This window comes from Apiospora phragmitis (assembly GCF_038363925.1).
Source record: "Apiospora phragmitis strain CBS 135458 chromosome Unknown utg000001l:1.0-2902119.0:1.0-2906034.0, whole genome shotgun sequence".
In the NCBI taxonomy this organism is placed as follows: domain Eukaryota; kingdom Fungi; phylum Ascomycota; class Sordariomycetes; order Amphisphaeriales; family Apiosporaceae; genus Apiospora; species Apiospora phragmitis.
The window spans coordinates 221,024-239,255 of record NW_027117399.1 but is presented as its reverse complement, the minus strand read 5'-3'; the positions used below and the strand labels follow the sequence as shown (position 1 = coordinate 239,255).

The 18,232-nt window shown below is 54.8% G+C and overlaps 5 protein-coding genes across 5 annotated transcripts; 3 read left to right on the top strand and 2 right to left on the bottom strand.

The window, feature by feature from the left end:
- Positions 1–527: 527 nt before the first annotated feature.
- PG994_000068 (uncharacterized protein) lies at positions 528–3,542 on the top strand (the record flags this gene model as incomplete). The annotated part of the gene is made up of 3 exons (XM_066851477.1): positions 528–678; positions 995–1,946; positions 2,006–3,542. The coding sequence occupies 3 exons, from the start codon at positions 528–530 to the stop codon at positions 3,540–3,542; spliced, it is 2,640 nt and encodes an 879-aa protein (XP_066722109.1).
- Positions 3,543–4,004: 462 nt separating this feature from the next.
- PG994_000067 (uncharacterized protein) lies at positions 4,005–7,087 on the bottom strand (the record flags this gene model as incomplete). The annotated part of the gene is made up of 3 exons (XM_066851476.1): positions 4,005–4,463; positions 4,516–6,873; positions 6,944–7,087. The coding sequence occupies 3 exons, from the start codon at positions 7,085–7,087 to the stop codon at positions 4,005–4,007; spliced, it is 2,961 nt and encodes a 986-aa protein (XP_066722108.1).
- Positions 7,088–8,924: 1,837 nt separating this feature from the next.
- Positions 8,925–9,623, top strand: PG994_000066 (uncharacterized protein; the record flags this gene model as incomplete). The annotated part of the gene is made up of 1 exon (XM_066851475.1): positions 8,925–9,623. One exon carries the CDS (start codon positions 8,925–8,927, stop codon positions 9,621–9,623), a length of 699 nt encoding a protein of 232 aa, XP_066722107.1.
- A 636-nt stretch (positions 9,624–10,259) lies between these two features.
- On the top strand, positions 10,260–10,901 carry PG994_000065 (uncharacterized protein; the record flags this gene model as incomplete). Its single annotated transcript, XM_066851474.1, has 1 exon — positions 10,260–10,901. The coding sequence occupies one exon, from the start codon at positions 10,260–10,262 to the stop codon at positions 10,899–10,901; it is 642 nt and encodes a 213-aa protein (XP_066722106.1).
- Positions 10,902–12,314: 1,413 nt separating this feature from the next.
- Positions 12,315–17,085, bottom strand: PG994_000064 (uncharacterized protein; the record flags this gene model as incomplete). The annotated part of the gene is made up of 4 exons (XM_066851473.1): positions 12,315–13,913; positions 13,978–15,458; positions 15,609–15,899; positions 16,014–17,085. The coding sequence occupies 4 exons, from the start codon at positions 17,083–17,085 to the stop codon at positions 12,315–12,317; spliced, it is 4,443 nt and encodes a 1,480-aa protein (XP_066722105.1).
- Positions 17,086–18,232: the final 1,147 nt, after the last annotated feature.

Sequence of the window (18,232 nt, the reverse complement as noted above, 5' to 3'; positions counted from 1 at the left end):
GCGATGGTGTGCAAACAACCTACAAAGCTGCTCTAGATGGGTAGCAATTGGTAGCATGCACTCGTAATGGATAGATAGGAAGGATGGCCTAGTGTCCAGTGGCGTCTCAAGGTATGCAGTAGGTATGCCAGTATCGCTCTTCACCTTGGTCACTCCAGCCAATTACACCGAGCATACGATCGATACATGCAATAGCAGCACGGAAGAAGACAAGCTGACAAGGGGGGTTAACTTGAGAGGGGAGACAAGAATGGGGGAACAGTCCTCGGGTATGAGAGAGGGATGTTCGCGACCGAAAACTAACCAAGCTGGTGTGTCGGTCCCGAAATCCTTCTATTTCCGTCCTCTTGCTGGAAGGGGGATAGTCTCGTGATGACATGATCACTACCTCGGGGTACGTACCGCCCTTCACTCTTTCACTCAGCACTAGGTAACTTGCTACTTTTAACGTCCGCCCTCCCGCCCTTCCCTCGGCCCTGTCCAATCGTCCAAACATCGTAATGTTCCGTCTGACCCTGAGAGCCGCCATGGAGCACAGCAGCACCCAAAAGCACGTCCTGCAACCGCCAGGGCTCACCGGCGGAACTTCCCCAACATCACTGCGGAACGATAATGCGCTTCCCACCCCATATGTGGCGTACTCGCTCTCTCTCTCTCTCGGCCAACCCAACTGGATATGTATGATCCCAAGACCACTAACAAAAAGCAAGGAGTGCTTATATGCCCGTTTGTTACGAGGGCAACGGTGTTTATGAGCACCGATATGCCGCCTTCCTCTACCCTCTGCCCCCCAAGGGTCGGGGTCGCTAACTGTTGGTGAGGCGCCGTAATGGATGTGCCGCCATGGATATATGACATGTCCGGTTGCATATGTTTTTGTTCTCGCGGTGGGCGAGCTATATGTTGATAGTTTGTCTTCATTCTATAGCCAGTCATCCTTTTCAATAGATCCATGCCACTTCCTTGAGACAAAGCTGCCCTTGCCCTCTCTTAGGTTCGCCGCACGGTTTGCATCGTAAGGGACCCGTGCCATCCATATATCGCAGACTTTTATCTGTCTTGTTCTTCTTCTTTTCTCTGACATACCCCCCCCCCCTCCCCCCCCTTGTTGCTGTCAGTGCTGCTTTGATGATGTCGTCTATGGAGGCCCCAAAGGCTGCCGAGGCCGCTTCGGTGCCGACGGATCAAGCCCCGGAAGTAAGAGGAAACGCAGATAGCCAGGGGGCGAACAAGTCAACAGCGTCATTCGTAACTGCTGCCGAGCCTAGCAATGGCGAAAGCAGCAACAATGGTGTTCCCGAGGGTACCAGTGGCTCTAATAACACGACAGAGGCAGCCACTCGAGTGCCGCGGAAAAGTAAAAGCGACAATGACTTCTCGTTCCAGGATATCGGCAAGATGAGGGAGAGCAGCTGCCAGACTGACCCCATCACCATCTCGGGGGAGAAGCACGACGAAGCGGCATTCCAAAAAGCAGTAGTGGGAGCAGCAGCAGCAAGAGCGGCCTCCCCCGCGCCGCAGCTTTCTCAGGATGATGGCTGCACTACATCCAAGGGAAGCAGCACACCTAACGGCCATGATGACAGCAAAAACAACCCAGTCGACATCGAGAAAAAGGCGACAGAGGCATCAGTAGTACCAAATCAGGACCCCTCAAAGGAAGCACCGCCAGCGAGGCCACCAGGGCCACCAGGGGTGGACGAGGACGAAGCAGAGCGCAACTTCCAGCCCAAAACACTCAAGTTCTGGGCCATCATGATATCCGTTTTCATGGCCATGTTCCTGGTAGCCCTGGACCGCACCATCATCGGCACCGCCGTCCCCAAGATCACCGACGAATTCCACAGCGTCGGCGATATCGGCTGGTACGGCTCGGCCTACCAGCTGACCACGGCGGCGTCGCAGCTGCTGTTCGGCCGCATCTACCGGTTCTACGATATCAAGTGGTACGTATTGTTACTCTATACGTGAAATTGGCTATTAACTTTGAAACCCCACAATGTAGGACATTCTTGATCTCCGTCTTCATCTTCGAGGTCGGCTCCGCCATCTGCGGCGCCGCCCCCTCCTCCATCGTCTTCATCATCGGGCGCGCCATCGCCGGGCTGGGCGGCGCGGGCATCTTCTCGGGCACCATGATCATCATGATCCCGATGATCCCGTTGCGGAAGCGGCCCATGTTCCAGGGCGTCTTCGGCATGGTCTTCGGCCTGGCCTCGGTCATGGGCCCGCTCGTCGGCGGCGGCTTCACCGACGGCGTCACCTGGCGCTGGTGCTTCTACATCAACCTGCCCATCGGCGCCGCCGCCGTCGCCTGCCTGCTGCTGACGCTGCGCCTGCCCCACAAGCAGAAGGTCGCCCAGCCCGGCGCCTGGGCGCAGCTGCTCCGCCTCGACCCGTTGGGCACCCTCTTCCTCGTGCCCAGCGTCGTGTGCCTGCTGCTCGCGCTGCAGTGGGGCGGCTCGACCTACACGTGGTCGAGCCCGCGCATCATCGCGCTGCTCGTAGTCTTCGGCGTGCTCTGGCTGGCCTTCATGGCCGTGCAGGCGCTGCGGCCGCAGACGGCCACGGTGCCGGGCCGCGTCATCGGCAACCGCTCCATCCTGGCCGGCGCCGTCTTCATGCTGTCCATCGCCGGCTCCATGCTCATGACCATCTACTTCGTGCCGCTCTGGTTCCAGGTCGTGCAGGGCGTCAGCGCCGTCCAGTCGGGCATCTACACCCTGCCCTTCGTCCTGAGCCTGGTCGTCGCCAGCATCCTCAGCGGCGCCGTGACGCAGCGCATCGGCTACTACGTCCCCGCCATGCTGCTGTGCCCGAGCCTGATGGCCGTCGGCGAGGGCCTCATGAGCACGTTCCGCGTCGGCGAGGTCGCGAGCCACTGGATCGGGTACCAGTTCATCGCGGGCTTCGGCCTCGGCATCGGCATGCAGGCCAGCAGCCTGGCGGCGCAGTCGGTCCTGCCCAAGCCCGACGTGCCCACGGGCATCTCCATCATGTTCTTCTGCCAGCAGCTTGGCGGCGCCATCTTCACGTCCGTGGGCCAGAATCTGCTGAGCAACGCGCTCGTGGACCAGCTGCGCAACGTGCCCGGCATCAACCCGGGCGACGTCGTCGGCGAGGGCGCGACCAACTTCGTCAACTCCGTCCCCGCCGACCGCAAGGGCGAGGTCCTATACATCTACAACGGCGCCCTGACGCACATTTTCCGCGTTGCCATGGGCGTCGCGCTCGTCGCCGTCGTAGCCGCCATGTGCATGGAGTGGAAGAACCTCAAGAAGACGGGGCCTCCGAGAGGGGGGCCGCCCCCGCCCCAGCCGGCGGCGGCGGCTGCTGCGTCCGATTCTGCCACGAGCCGCTCTCCAACCCCTCTGGGTGGGCATTCAAAAGCATCTCTGGACAAGTCGACCCCATCGTCGGTGGTCGCAGATGATGTGCCCACTACAAAAACGTCCCATGACGAACCCACTGCCTCGGTCCCGGCTCAAGCCACGACGGCGCCAAACAAGCAAGCTCAAGATGCAGACAAGGTGCAGAAGTGATTATCACATTTTTCATGATTCATATCGGGGAGGTTTCCATGTGGAGTTCCTTACAGGCTCATTGCTTCGTCCATAAAGTGCATAGTAGCGGTCACGAGTTCATGTAGCATTAGCCATGACAATTGGCGCATAATCTCATCTTACCTAGCATTATATGCCACTCAATAAGTGCATTGCCTTTGTATATCATAAGCCACCACACACAGTCGCATGTTGTTGATTGTTCGGAAGGACTATTGGAGCATGATCGTTGCATGATAGTGTGACATTCGTGACGACGCCCTTCAAGTACGGCTAGGGTATAGAGAAAACCATCGAACCTTTTTCAACGCTGCTGTGACTGAGGAAGATATAAACTGCCAAGTCCATCCATTCCCCCTTTAACCCATCAGTTATGTATCGCATCGCTATGATCCCCTAAATTCATTTCTCTTTCAAATATCGTAGTCTCAACCTCCTGTATCACAAGCGCGCTGCCATAATCTCTTTCTTGAAGATTTTCACTCCCCAGACGTCGTAGAAAGCGATATTTTCTATAATATCCAACTTCTGCCATTGTGGGGGATTGCCATCATCTTCGTCACTGTCGCTTTCCTCGTCCCAACGATCGTCGGGAAATGCAGGATAGTCATCCTCAGCGCCCGCATTGGCCGGTGCGTCGGGACCGACAGCTTTACCCTTGCCCTTCTTTCTCTTCTTTTTGGCAATTGGCAGGTCGGTTGTGCGCATGATGCGCTCAGCGCGGTCGTCGTCTCCTACTGACAGCCACTCTAGCTTGAGTTCCGGGAAATGAGATATCGTGTCAACGATGAAGCGTCGAGTCTCGCGCATAACGGACAAGCACGTGTCATCGCTCCGAAATGATATGACATGCAAGGCCCGCAGATTCGTGAGTCCGGCAAGGTGCTGCAAGAATGTGTGCTACAGTAGGTTAGTCAAAGTTTCACACCAGCGGAGGCGGAGCAATACTCACCACCGACTTCATGCCCATGATCACTGCTATTTCTTCAAGATTCTTCCCTTTTCGACAAATCAATTGGGTAGTCCTCTCATCGGCGTCCCACGCTTCATCGGCGTCGTTCCTGATCATCAACCGCTTGATGGTGTGCATGTGTTTCTTGAGAGCAAACCGTCGGATTTGCTCCAGAGAAATCTTAGTCTTTGGGGCGAAACTTTCCGGTTTATACTTGGCACTCCGCTCAAGCATAAGCAGCTCGCGTACCTGCTCTAATTGTGATACAAAGTGTAGGAACGGGAGTGACACGTGGTCCGTGAAGATCTTGACGAGCGGGAGAGGTGTCAATTTATTCTCCTTGGCAAGCAGACTCCAGATTGGGGCCTGGTTGCCGACATTAAGAAGCGTCAATTTTCTCAGAGCATGGAGGTCAATGGCACGACCAAGAACCGATGCTTTGGTAGGGATAAGATGGAGGCTCAGAGACTGCAGAGCTATGCCTCGCGTGCCACGAATATATGCACTAATCTGACGTCGGAGCTCTTCTTTGTCGTCCACAGTGTGTTCATCGTGGCTGTCTCCAGCATCTTCAAGTTCCGCTTCCAGAATGTTCATGTCATGTTCCTTGTCGGAAATCTCGAGTGACTTCAGTCTCTCTGTCGCTTCTTGTATTGAACCATTGCTTAGTTTGTCGTCAGAATCCGGCGCCTTGTCGATCTGCAGCAGCTGTAAGTATTGGGCAGTACCGCGGTCATTATCTAGACGCACCTGAGGAGTACCCATAGCCTCCGTGCGTACGTCTTCAAGCGCCGGGGTTGAGTCACTTCGAGGTATAGCACTTGGTTCAACAGTAGAAATGCCCACCTGTGTCGCCTCAGCCTTACTAACGACGTCGCTAGTGGCATCTTCTTGTTGCTCGACCAGCTGCTCCTCGGGCGCCGCCACATCAATGTCTTCTGGTCGTGTATCATCCTGGTCATTCTGGATTTTGGGCATAATACTGCCCAGAGCTCCTTCGGCAACCGTTTCGGCATCGTCATTCTCGGAATCTGCCACATATCCATTTAGGCCATTACTGCTAGGGCCCGCACCGTCTGCAGCAGCTCCTTCGTTAGTCAGATCTTCCTTGAAAGCAACGTACTTTTCTGCTGCTTCGACCATCAAATCCAATGTTTCCTGGCGTTGCGGCGTGAGTGTACGGCTGCCATCGACCCCTAGCATCAAGCGCTTGGCCACGTTTGCCATGGAATTGATAAAGCGGTGGCTCGCATCCCGGGTCGTTAACTTAGCATCCGACTTCTTTTCCTTGGTGACTGGTGGCTTTCTCGGAACAAAGGGCTCAATATCAAAGATGCGGCCCAGAATCGATTCTTGCACTTTCCGCTCTTCCTGAGCTCGAAAGGCTTTGGCCGGTCCGCTTCCGTCATCATAGCTAGAGGACATGGGCACGACTTGGAAGTCATCATCCTCGTCGGACTCATTAGGATCGACGAGACAAGGTTTCCGCGCCTGGGTTGCCAGAGCATCCGAAAACGAGAGCTTTAGCTTTTTCAGCGTAGAAGAAGAGTGTTGGATACAGTTCTTGATTTCAGCTGCCATGTCAAGACAATCAATATCAAGAACGCCTAGGCTCTCGAGGTTCCTGAAGCCGCCGATCGTCGGCGGCTCTTTCTCAGTACTGGGCTGTTTCTTAGACGGCTTGGTCTTTAGACTATGCTTCGCGACAGGCGGGTGGCTTGCAGCTGGGACAGGAGCCGGGGGAGGAGGACCCCAAGTGACGGTGCCAGGGCCCCCGAAGAGGGACGAAAGGGTCGGCCCGCCGTTGATTTCTATAGTGGGGACCACTGGCATGGGCGGGATGTGTGCCGCAGTTGGCATAGGCATGATGGTTGATGGCGTGGAATAATATGGCAGTGGTGGCGGCGGCTCATATAGAGACAAGCCCGACTGCATGCGAAGGTGTACATGCTTCAAAGAGGAGATGTTATGTAAGGCTTTATAGACCGGCCTGCTTAACTCGACGCGGATGTTCCAGCGGAAAGAGTCAAGAGCGGTAGCTTTCCGTAATGTGAGCAGTAGCAGAGAGTTCATAAACTTGCCGCAGCTCACGCCGAAAAGGTACGGCTTGTAGGCGGTCTCGGCTTTGTCTCCAGCCGACAAAGTGTCCAGGGAGATATCTCTTAGATGTTGCGCATAGTTGTACTCGCTCGTCACAAACGTATCCAAACCGCCTGCCAGCCCATCTATGGGCGAATCGAAGCTCGGGTCATCCTCGTCCGGAAAGACGATGTGGAAGTTGCGGTAGAGTTGTGCAGCGGCAAGCTCACGGAAGCTCTTGCAAACGAGCGAGAGGCAGATCAGGTCGCACTGCGAACACTGCACACATGAATGCATGTGTTAGTTCGAGGTGACCGTCGGGGGGCACGCTTGAGGCAGAGAAACCTACATGACTGAAAATCTCCTTCTGTAACTCCTCGGGCAGGCCTACGAGGCGCGAAACTCGAGCAGGCTGCTGGGTCGGGATGGCAGGCGTGGCATCGCTGACAACCGGTGCCTTGCCTGAGGCTCCGGACGGCGCTTCTCCATTCATGGTTGGCTACGGCGCAAAATAGGCGGGTAGTGAAGTAGTATATGCGATCAAAGAAATAATGACTTGGAAAGCCCAAGGCAGGACAAGAGCACGAGGGAGGAAGCCGATGTATCAGGGATTGGAACAAAGGCTCTTGATGCTCAATGGTGCTGGGAGTTGGAGTGCGGGTGGTGGTGTATCGGGCAAACTCCGTTCGAGCACTCCAAGTAGCTGGCGACGACATTAACTTGTTGCACGCGCGCATACAAGCATCTAGTTGGGGACTCTGATAGGGCAGTCGCGAGTGAGGTGGTTTTTGCGGTGACGACACTCCAAGGCGAATCGATCAATGGGGCTGAAGGGTAGAAATCCGCCCCGGGCAGGCCATGGAGGAGCCGGGCAGGTTTCCTTGCGTTTCCTTTCTCGGGTCTTGCTTTTTGGCACTTCACGGCCTTTGTCGTCAATTCGCCGCTTTCGAAAGTCAATCAAGACGTAAGTTGGGCAGGCTAACCTACTGTACTTCAGGCAGTTGCTCGAGATTGCGGGGCAAGGCAAGGTACTCGACGATCCGCACCAGGGCAGGCCTAGGCTAGTGCTAGTTGATGACTTGCACGGGGTACCACTCGTCAGTCAACCATGGGCATTGTCGCATTTGATGTGCGATGGAGCTTGAGGGTTGGATATGATTACGTATGGAAGACCTGGCTAAGACACCCAGGTGCTGGCTGGATCAGTGACAACAACACGGAACTTAAGCTTCTGCTGGCCAGAATGGATCGAGCCTTTGCGGTCTCAAGGCCCTTTGTGGCCCTCTGGAAGCTGCTGAGAAAAGTGGAACAGTTGCTCGTAGGCGGCAGGGCGGGTCGAAACAATCGAAACGTTCGACAGGCAGGCCCCGGAGATGTTTTAATAATGGGTCTGATCTGATGCAATGGTTCCTTTATTCTGTGCTTGTCATAATATAATGTTCCGCTTGTTGGAATCATCGGGGTCCGATTGCCTACTAGCAGACTGCTGTTCATGTTATGAGAGAGAGCTATACCTCAGGCAAATACTTATGCACCACAGTTGCTACGTATGGGACAATGACATTGTTCTCTTGTGTGTAAGTAGGTACGATACGGTAGTAAGCAAGCTATTTTCATTCCCCTATCTCGTCCGAATGACGGCTATCATGTCGTTCGTTCATGCTGCCGGCCAGAATAGTACCACTCTTAGCTTACACCAACTCGGGGCGGGGGGGGGGGGGCGGAAGCATTATACAGCAAACAAAACAAATATGAATCTCCATGATGAAGAAAAAGAAGAAGGCCATCCTTCGTCATAAGCAATAATACGGCCAGGACCACGCTAGATAGGCAGGCTAGCAGCTAGTAGCTGTCGAGTGCAGTCGCATTTTCTATCTTTATCCCATTAGCGAGGGGCTCTTGGGGCTGTACCCAACGATCGCTCGGCATGTTCCCCACCTGGGCCACCTCCTCCAGTCGGCAGGGCTGTGCCGTCCAGGTCTCTTGGAGTCATGGACCCTCTAATTAGGCCGTCGCTCATAAAGTCAGTTCTCGCCTCAACGGCTTCAGCCGGTCGTCACAACTCCCTATCTTTTAATATCCCGAGACCCTCGTCAGAATACAATTGTCGTGTTTCGTCAGTCTCTTATTTGATTCCCCTGTACTTGTTGTTGTTGTTTTCGGTCTTTTACCTACATGTACATATATGTTCCACTCGTGTCACGCGGTTGACGATTGCTTGCTCGTCTCACTCACCTATCCCGCTATAAATCAGTCTCCACGCCCCCAGCTGTCTCTCATCTCAGACACCCAAGCTCCCTTCGCATTCCCCAAGACAGCAGTAATACGCCATGGCCGAAGTCGAGGACCGTCAGTACAACTCCCTGGCTGAGCGAATAGCGGCCCTCAACCAACAAAAGAACTTCAGCAGCAGTGGGAAGCGAGCCCCGCCCCCTCCTCCTCCTGGCCGCCCAAAGTCCGTGGCACCCGTGGCACCCACCAGCAATGGAAACGCGAAACCACTTATTCCTGCACAGCGAAACCCAATCATTCCAGCGAGGCCTCAGAAGAGAGAGAACAACCCGCCGCCAGCTTTGCCGCGGCGCACGACGAACGATGTGGACGCGACAGGCACGCCGCCGGGCATGCGCCCGCCACCACCCTTGCCTACACGCACAAACACCGATTCCTCGCTGAACTCGCCAGCTCTGCCCCCGAGGCGACCATCGACGCAGACTCTCGGCAACCGTAGAGGCTCGAATGCCTCCGACATGTCGCATATGTCGGCTATGTCGAACCTCTCTCTGAACCAGATATCCTCTCGCACGAGTACCACGTCAACCGAGACCCAGCCGGTTCGCAAGCTGCCACCCACCTTAGATCAAGCGAATCTCCCACCACTTCCACCTTCGCGAAAGGAACGAGAAACCGCCAAGGAGGCCGCGCAAAGGGAATCTGGCGGTGTTGCCCCCTATGAGGTCGATGAAATCGGCACCAGCGATACCACAAAACCAAAAATCCCCAAGTCTACCCCCCAGGCTCCCATCTAGGCCGGTCAAACCCCCGCCGCAGCCGAACAATGTCGCTGGCCAAGCCCGGCGTCTTCCTCCTCCACCCTCAGGGGGACATTCCAGGCCCGGGTCCACCTTCGGATCCAACCGACCAAACGAGCGCGCCCCGGATTCCCCACCCCCGGTCCCCGTCAGTTCACGCCCCTCGATGGCCCAGATCGAAGCGGTTGCGACGCGAGCTACTACTGCGACCGCCGCAGTGTCATGTCTCATATGTCGCGACTTTTCCCGGCCCGACGCCGCTGCCGCGCAGTTTCCAAACCACTCTTTACCTCGAAACGATCCTGTGGGCTATCTGGCCAATGTACTCTGCGGCTCGTTCCCATCGGCGACGGACAAGGCACGTGCCATTTTCACCTGGTGCCACCACAACATCGCCTATAACGTGGAGGAGTTTTTCGGTAAGTGTATCAAAGGTCGCAGTGTGGAAGAAACGATATTCCATGGGAAAGCAGTGTGTCAGGGTTATGCCGAGGTATATCAAGCGATCGCGCAGCGGGCAGGCTTACAGTGCGTCGTGGTCGGAGGCCACGGTAAAGGATATGGCTACACGCCCCTCCGGAGCGGAGAGGCGCTGCCCCTAGAGACCCAACAGGCCACGCTTGGAACGCCGTGATGATCGACAACGGCGAATGGAAGTTACTTGACGCCTGCTGGGGCGCCGGAAATGTGGGTGATGGAGTGTACAACAAGGCGTTCAAGCCGGAGATGTTCTACCTCTCCAATGAGTTGTTCGGCCTGAAACATTTCCCGGGCGACAGTCGCCACTTCTACCGCAGCGACGGAAGCATCCCCACTTGGGAGGAGTACATGATCGGCCCCACCCGTGGCGAGAAGGCGGCCTGTTACGGCACGGCGACGGACGAGGGAATTTCGGCCTACACGTTCAGCCCCGCCGAGAAGCACATCCGGGTCAACAGCAACGAGGTGGTGCGGTTCCAATTCTCCAAGGTCTGCGAGCACTGGATGGCCGAGAAGCACGGCCGGGGCCCGAACTACCTGCTCATGATGAAGATCCGCGGGCTCGACGGCCGGAAGGACGACCTCGTCGTGCTCGAGACGGACGGCTTCTGGTGGTGGACCGACATCCGCGCCCGCGACCTGGGGGTGCCGGGACAGAAGATCTGGCTCTACGGGCTCAACCGGCTCAACGACAAGGACGTGCGGGGCCTCACGAAGCAGGAGTATCTGCGTACGATAGGGTCGGGGTCTTACAGCATGGGCTGGGAGATTTATTTCGAATGGGAATTGGTGTAATGGGTGAGATGTAGTGGAAGTAGACGAGAAGAAGGAAGGAAGAAGCTAGCTCATCGAATAGCCAGCACATATCTAACTAATGGTTACATTTGGACGACCAGACACCTGAAACGGCTGAAGTCCTCTATTACATAAGTTTAAGTACTCTAAAACTGTTTTCTACAATGGATCGTCGACGATCATATCTATAGACGTGTGACGTCTTACTTCTCTGTGTCAAGTCGGCTTATGGAGCAAGACTGGATCGTGGACTGTCCCTTCTCACCGCCGCTTGTTAGTCGATGATAAGTGGCATGGGCGGGTAAACATCGCCACAGCATGGATCAATTGCTTCCCAGCACATACATATGGAAATTGCTCGCCGACATCCCATCACCAAAGACGCCGGTTACAATAGGCTCCATTATTGTAGTGGTTATCGCCTCGGATTCTGATTCCGGTAACCCTCGTTCGACTCCGGGATGGAGCTCACTCTTTTTCTTCTTTTTATTCTTTTCTTTTTTGGCTATCTCTTTTCTTCCCAACTCCTTTTTGCATACCCCTTTACCCAGATAGGGGCTGTGACTGCATCCTGAAAGAACGTGTGCGGCCCTGCCTTGCAGCCAACCCCATCTATCTAGTAAGCGGGCCATGGACACAGTGTGCATTCTACTCTCTGCCTCAGGGAGTGCAAGCTGATCACAAGAGTTAATCCACACTGCTATTGTTGCCTAGGCTTGTGTGAGCCTCTGCACACGGGGGTGCATGGGAGACATAGGGAAAGAAAGAACAACTCGAGCCTCGGTATGTATCCAAGGCAGACTTATACAAGGAACTTTGTCCTCATGGTCGTATACGAAGAGAAAGAGCAGAGAACAGCTGGCGAAAAGGCGACAAGAATCCTCAAAACCCCCCAGAGAATATAATCAGATATATTGACCTGGAAATCGCCGCGGGATGAGGACCTATAAGAAGGATTGATAAGAGTGTTCAATGTAGCTACTTGTTATTTATTTAACTAAGATGCCTATCCGTAAGCAGTTACTCTGCTACAGTAGGGTAAGTACTTTATGCATCAAGTCCGTCCAACCCACGAAAATATTGATCAGGTTATTACTATGGGCACACCAAGTCAGTTCTAGTAAGAGACACTTCTAATGCCTCAATCAGCCAACCCTCTTCATCCTTCACATTCCCGAGCCACCGTACTACTCCTGCCAGTTACTCAACAAGTAGAGTGGCCGTAGTCTCAGCGAGTTCATTCACCCTTCCGCTTTCCCATTCCTTCTTATTTCATCATTCACTTTCGTCTAAACCATCATCACCATTATTCCCCTCGCCATCGGGATTGCCGCCATCACCACCTACACCAGGACTAGGACAACGATCAGGGATGAGATTCCACAGATCTTCGCTCGGGTCGCGGGTCCATTCCTACTGGAACACGAAGATAACGCCCATGCGGTCCACCGAGATGGTCATGGTGTAGGGCACCTCGAGCACGGCGACGTCGAGGACCGAGTCGAGGTGGCTGCGCAGGAGCCGCGCCTGCTCGGCCGAGATGACCGTGTGCCGCGCCGGCTTCTCCTTGACCTGTTTCTTCTGCGCCTGCTGCGCTGCAGAAGAGGAAGAAGTGGCGCCGTCTCCGTTCCGGCTGCTGCCCTTCTGCTGCTGCTGCTGGTTCGTATCTACCGCGGAAGAATTGCTGCTGCTGCTAGTCTTGGGTACCCGCTCCGTAACGATGGTGAGCTGTGGGTTGTTCGGCGCGATCTGAGAGTGGAAGACGGGTTTGGGGTCGTCGCCGAGGAGGCCACTAAACACCGTCGACTGGTCCGCCCGATTAAGGTCCCAGAAGCGCAGCCGCTTATCTGCACCTCCCGTGATGATGTACCCGTACCGCACGTCGCGCTGCTGCTCGTCCATGTTGGCACTACCAACGACCATGGCTCGTAAGCAGCGGTCCGTGGGGGTGCTGTTGCTCGATGGCTCAATGTTAGTGGCAAATCGACCTAGCATGCCCTCGGGCTTATCTTCATCCACGCTCCAGGCTTCGTACTCCTTCGGCCCATCTTTGGAGGAGGAGCCGGCGGCCCGGTAGATCTCTCGGCATTGCGTCTTCTCAATGTCCCAGACGGTAACTTCCTTGAGCCCGGTACCCCCTGCCACGCACACCCACTTGCCTTTACCACGGCTAGGGTGGAGAGCGAGTCGTTGAATCGGCAGTTTCCCAGGCATGCCCCAGGACTTCAGCCGCACGCGGAACCGCAGGTCCCAGAGGTCGAGTACACCATGCGACGTACCGAGAAGTAGCCAATAGCGCTTACGGTCGACTACGAAGCAGGTCGGGGTGCCGTGGTGGACGGGGTTCTGCAGCTCATACATCGGCGACATCGTCCGCAAGTCTATGGCGAGCACGCGAGAACGATTGGTGGCCAGCAGGAGGACGGAGGGTATGTCCGTCTTGTAGTGTGTGCACCATACGGCCTGCTCATCCGGAGGCAGCTGGTACTCGCGGAGCAAGCGTAGACGGAGGTACTTTGTCGAGCTCTCGGTCGCCACCGTATCCACCTTGACAATATGTACTGATCCATCAGTTGCGCAGCTCACAAAGCTATGCGTACACTCGATGAAACACAAAGCAACGACCCTAGCACCTGCTGCGTGTTTATGAGTCTGCCGCGAGCGGTTCGAGATATTACGTTCGAGACGCGAAGAGTCCCATATCTTGACGCAGCCATCATCCCCACCCGTGATGAAGAACACATGATCTGGGGAGGGGACAATACGGTTGATCGCGCCTGTATGCTCTGCAAAGGTCGCGACCAGTCTACCTGTAGGCCGCCAGGCCTCGCTCGCTCCTTGCCCGTTGCCTCTGCTGGGTTTTCTCGTGGATATTGGTTGGACCAAGGGACCAAACTCCACAACATCGTGCGGGTAGTTGTCAATATACATGTTGTTCAACATGTTCAGCACGGTAGGGTCGTTCCCCTCGTATGAGTGCGATGCTTTCTTCGTGCTTCCACCGTCCAGTGTCTCGTCGAAATTATTGGGTAAGCTGATCTTCGGTGGCGGGTTGGGTGAGAAGGGGGCCCTCGACTTGGCCGAAGGCATTAGTCTCGGTTGTGCCAGTCTCGGGGATGGACCGATTGGTGTCTTTTCTGTTAAGCAGATCCAGTGCGCTTGATTGAGGACGAATCGCCCGCCTCGTAGAGAATGGCCGGTCCTGCGAAGATGCATCGTCATCCCTAACCGATGTGCGCCCGCGTGAGGCCGAGGACGCCCGCCTAGATTCATCAAAGCTAGCACGGCCATCAGTTGGCGATCCGGGCTGGAGTCGGGTTGGGGACATGGTGCCCCTGTCTATAGTCGTACGAGGAGAGATCGCATCTCCTTGGCCACTGAGTCTTGACCGGTGGCTGTTTATAGCAGCACGCCGCCTTCTGCCGACGGGTTCATCAATGGTCATAGACGCATCCAGGAGAGCATCAGCTATCGTATATGGACCTTTGCCCTGATCGACCGGACTGTTGATGGGTGGTCTGGAAGGATCGTCTAATGAGGGTGCCTCGTCAAACAGTATGTTTTGAATCGGACACTTCATCTGATCGTGCAACTGGATGATATCACTAAGTCCCGTAGATGTTCCATCACTAGCTGCTGGATTGCCCTTCATCCGACTTAAGCGCCAAATAAACTCTCGCAGCACCAGCAGCTTGAATTCGTCTCCTTGTGTCATGCCGTAACTGCGTAGACGGGAGAGCCATTGGTCGTCTTCTTCGTTTTTGGCCACCCGGCTCATTGAAAGGGGCTGCGCTTCGCGTGATTTCGCTGCCACGCCCGTCGAGGAAAGATTGAAGGTCGATTGCCTCTGTTTCATCACACTCTTCCAAAAAAGGCCCTTATCTGTCTTCTGAGCCCATACCATGGCTTGCTCAAAGACTGTGCGGGATAGAGGCTTCTTCAAGGCTGCCAGGAGACTAAGTTCGGAAAATTCGGGTATGATGGCATTCTTTAGTAACGGCCTGATTTGTGGCAAGATGATACATCTCTTATCAGCCTGCGAAAGGTGCTTCGTTGAATTAGCCAAGTATTCAGCGGCCGACTCGCGGATCCATATGTTGGGGTGCATAGTGAAGCGGCCGACGATATCTATCAGCTCCCAGGTTTTGGTCCTGGACAGAAGACCAAGATTTGCAAGCTCGGCTAGGGAATGGAGTGCAGCCTGGACGACGTGTTCCTCCGGATCTGTAAGTGCCTGAACCATCAAAGGTAGGTTGAACTCTTCCAGACTTGTGCTGCCAAAGTACGTGGCGATGCCCACAATGGTGTCGAAGAAAGCACACTTCAGCATCCAGTCTTTGTCGTTCAGGTACGTATTAAGATGCGTCAGAATGATGTCGTTCGATTCCGCCTCCCCGAAAAACTTGCAGAGCTCTGGGACGGAGCTCAGGAATGCTCGACGAACAGATGCATCAGCATCTTCTACCAGAGCCTTTGCGTGTGTTTCGAACAACCTTGCCAACTCTTTCCTAGAATTGTCGAACAGGGTGACGAAGGCGGTCTCCGCATCACTACCCCCTTCCACTTCGGGGTCAGCCATCGAGATCGACCCTTCTTCTTTAAGTATGTTTGTCATCGTCAAAAACCTGGAAGCCGTAGTGGCTAGCCTGCCAAGGCAAGACGCATACGTTGCTCTCATCAAGGGCGATGGCTCTCGACGCTCCTTACCCACCGACGGGAGCCGTGATGCGCCAGCCAGAAACACCTGCATTCGCGGAATGATGTATTCTGGGAACACGTGTGCGTTTACGGGCGTAATGACGGTGACCATGGCCAGAAGCTCGGTGACCGAGCGCAAGGCCGCTATAGCCACTATGTCGACTTCATCGTTCAGAAGCATCATAAGATAGGGCAAAACCCGGTCTAACTTGGCCTCGTCGGTCAGACGTTCCGCAAAGGCCAATAAGAGATCGCACGCCCTGACTTTCGGGGCGGAACGAGCCGCATTCCGTAACGATGCTACCACCACAGAAAGGAAGATAAGGTTACCATCGTCAGCAACCGGTTGGGGGGTGATTGATGTAAAATGTTCATTATTGGGGATATTTAGCCGCACTGGGAAAAAACCGAGACCCAGCCTTGGAGTAAAATGGGCCATTTCCGGTGATGTCTTCTTGTCCTGATACCCCAGAAAGTAGGAGATCTTGTCAAAGTCGAAGTAAATTCGGTCTATTCGCTCGTCGGCCTCGCCAAGATTCTTAGCCGGGCCAGAGATAGGGGCACGACCAGACGATGGATCCGTGATCAGTTCCATATACTGGTGCAGGAAGCTGTAGAAGTACTCCGGAAATACTCTGCCTTTGAAATACTCGAGGTACTGCTCAGCCGAGTAACGCTTCTCTGGCTCCAGGGCTAGCATGCTCGAAAGCATCTCGCGCAGGCCCTGATCTGGTATACGGCTGAGATGGGAGATAACGGGGTCAAATTCGCCCCGGCGGTATTTGTATAGCTGGCTCAGTGTGAAGATGGGGGTCTCGAGGAATAGTTCGGCAATGACGCAGCCAGCACTGAAGATGTCCATCGCCCACGTAATGCCATCATCCTCGTTGGACTCATCCTCGGGACCGAGGAACCGTTCGGGCGCAATATAGCATGTGCGGCGGGTCGATATGTCGAAGAAGTAGGAGTATAAGGCTGGGTTGTTGTCGGGCAAGCGAGCCGGTTTAAAGGAGCCGGTGAAATCGGTCAAGTACAGCCAGTTCCAGGACGTGACCAGAATGTTCTCCGTCTTGATGTCACCGTGGTAGATATCTCGCGCGTGGCAATCGCGCAGAGCGCATAACAACTGAAATGCGATCCATTTCTTCTCGATGTCCTCTAGGAAGGGCCTCGTCGATAACCGGTCGTAGAGCGAGCTGTACAGCCACTGCCGAAGGAGGTAGGCGTTCGTTTCGGTTTCGAAAGCGCGCTCGAAGCCGAGGGCGTTGGGGACGTCTCTGAGCTTATCGCGTTCGCGCATGATCTTGTCGCCGTAGGATTTGAGCGACATGGGGGTGTGTGGTTTGACGGTGACCTTGGCGAGGAGGAGGCCATGGTAGTTTCGGGCCCGTATGCTTTTCATGAAACGGGCGCTGTTCATCGACTTCTCGTGGACAAGGTCTGACAGCTCGGGTACGTCTATTCCAGCCTGGCCGGCATACGGCATGGTGAGGGAGTAGCTTTGCCCCATATTGAAGAGCGCGAGAAAGCTGGCATCAGGATTGGCTATGACGAGTCGGTGAGGTCGAAGGTAGTGAGGTCGCGCTGAAGGGAGGGAGCGCAGCTCATCCTTCTCCTGAGAGGAGCAGATGACGCATCCCCGTGTGACTCTACAGCTGCAATATGGATCAGAACGCGAAGGCTGCAAGAGAGTGGCTTGTCGTTTGATCTGAACAGACAGTTCAGCTGTACGACGCGGATGCAGACGGCGAATGGTTCACGAAGGAAGGCCGCAAGGGATTGTTTGCCTACAGTTGTACAAACGGTCGGAGCTACTGCACAGCTGCAGCTGTCCCGCCCAATTAATGCGCAGCTGATCGGCCCTGACGTAACGCCGGGGCCTGGACCGATTTGACAGGGATCTAGGCTCGCCCGCACACTCAACCCGGCGTCAGGCAGCGGATCCAGGATATGTACATGTAGATTCTTCCTTTTCTGATGCCAGAAGATGCAGAAGATACAGCATAGATGCCATCACCAAATGTACGGGAGAAGTAGCACTTACCAGGTGGGGTTTCGGTTACTTGCATTTATCGTTTCGGTGCAGGGTTGAGAAAGAAGACAATACCGCACAACTGTATATCAAGGTTGAGGAGGTGAGAAGTAGACAACTGATGAACCATACCACGTCACATGCTCATTATAACACGCAGAGAAACGACTTCTATATCGACTGCAAGCGAGCCAGGAAACCAAATCAACACAGCAGCCATAATACTCGGGGTCAGTGTTTAATGCATTCAACTAGTATGTACCTAGGGTATGTGGTTAAGCTGCCAAAAAAGCGGCGATACTGTGCACATGTCCGAATCATTCAAGCCTCGTCCCCCAAATTATACTCGCATCTATCTCTCATGATATGCCATCATCCTCTCGGCTTGCCTCCGCATATGCAACTCCTAAACAGAGCATGGGTGCATCTGCTGCAAGCCCGTCCTTATCCATAAGCATCAAAAGGGCGCCAAGTGGCGTCACCGGGTATATAACGTTAGACAGAGAAGGGAATAAGAAAGTCCTCGACATGACCGACGCATTGAATATGTACATCGCCCGTCTACTATTGGTAGATCGTGCCGTGCGACGGCTGGTAGGCA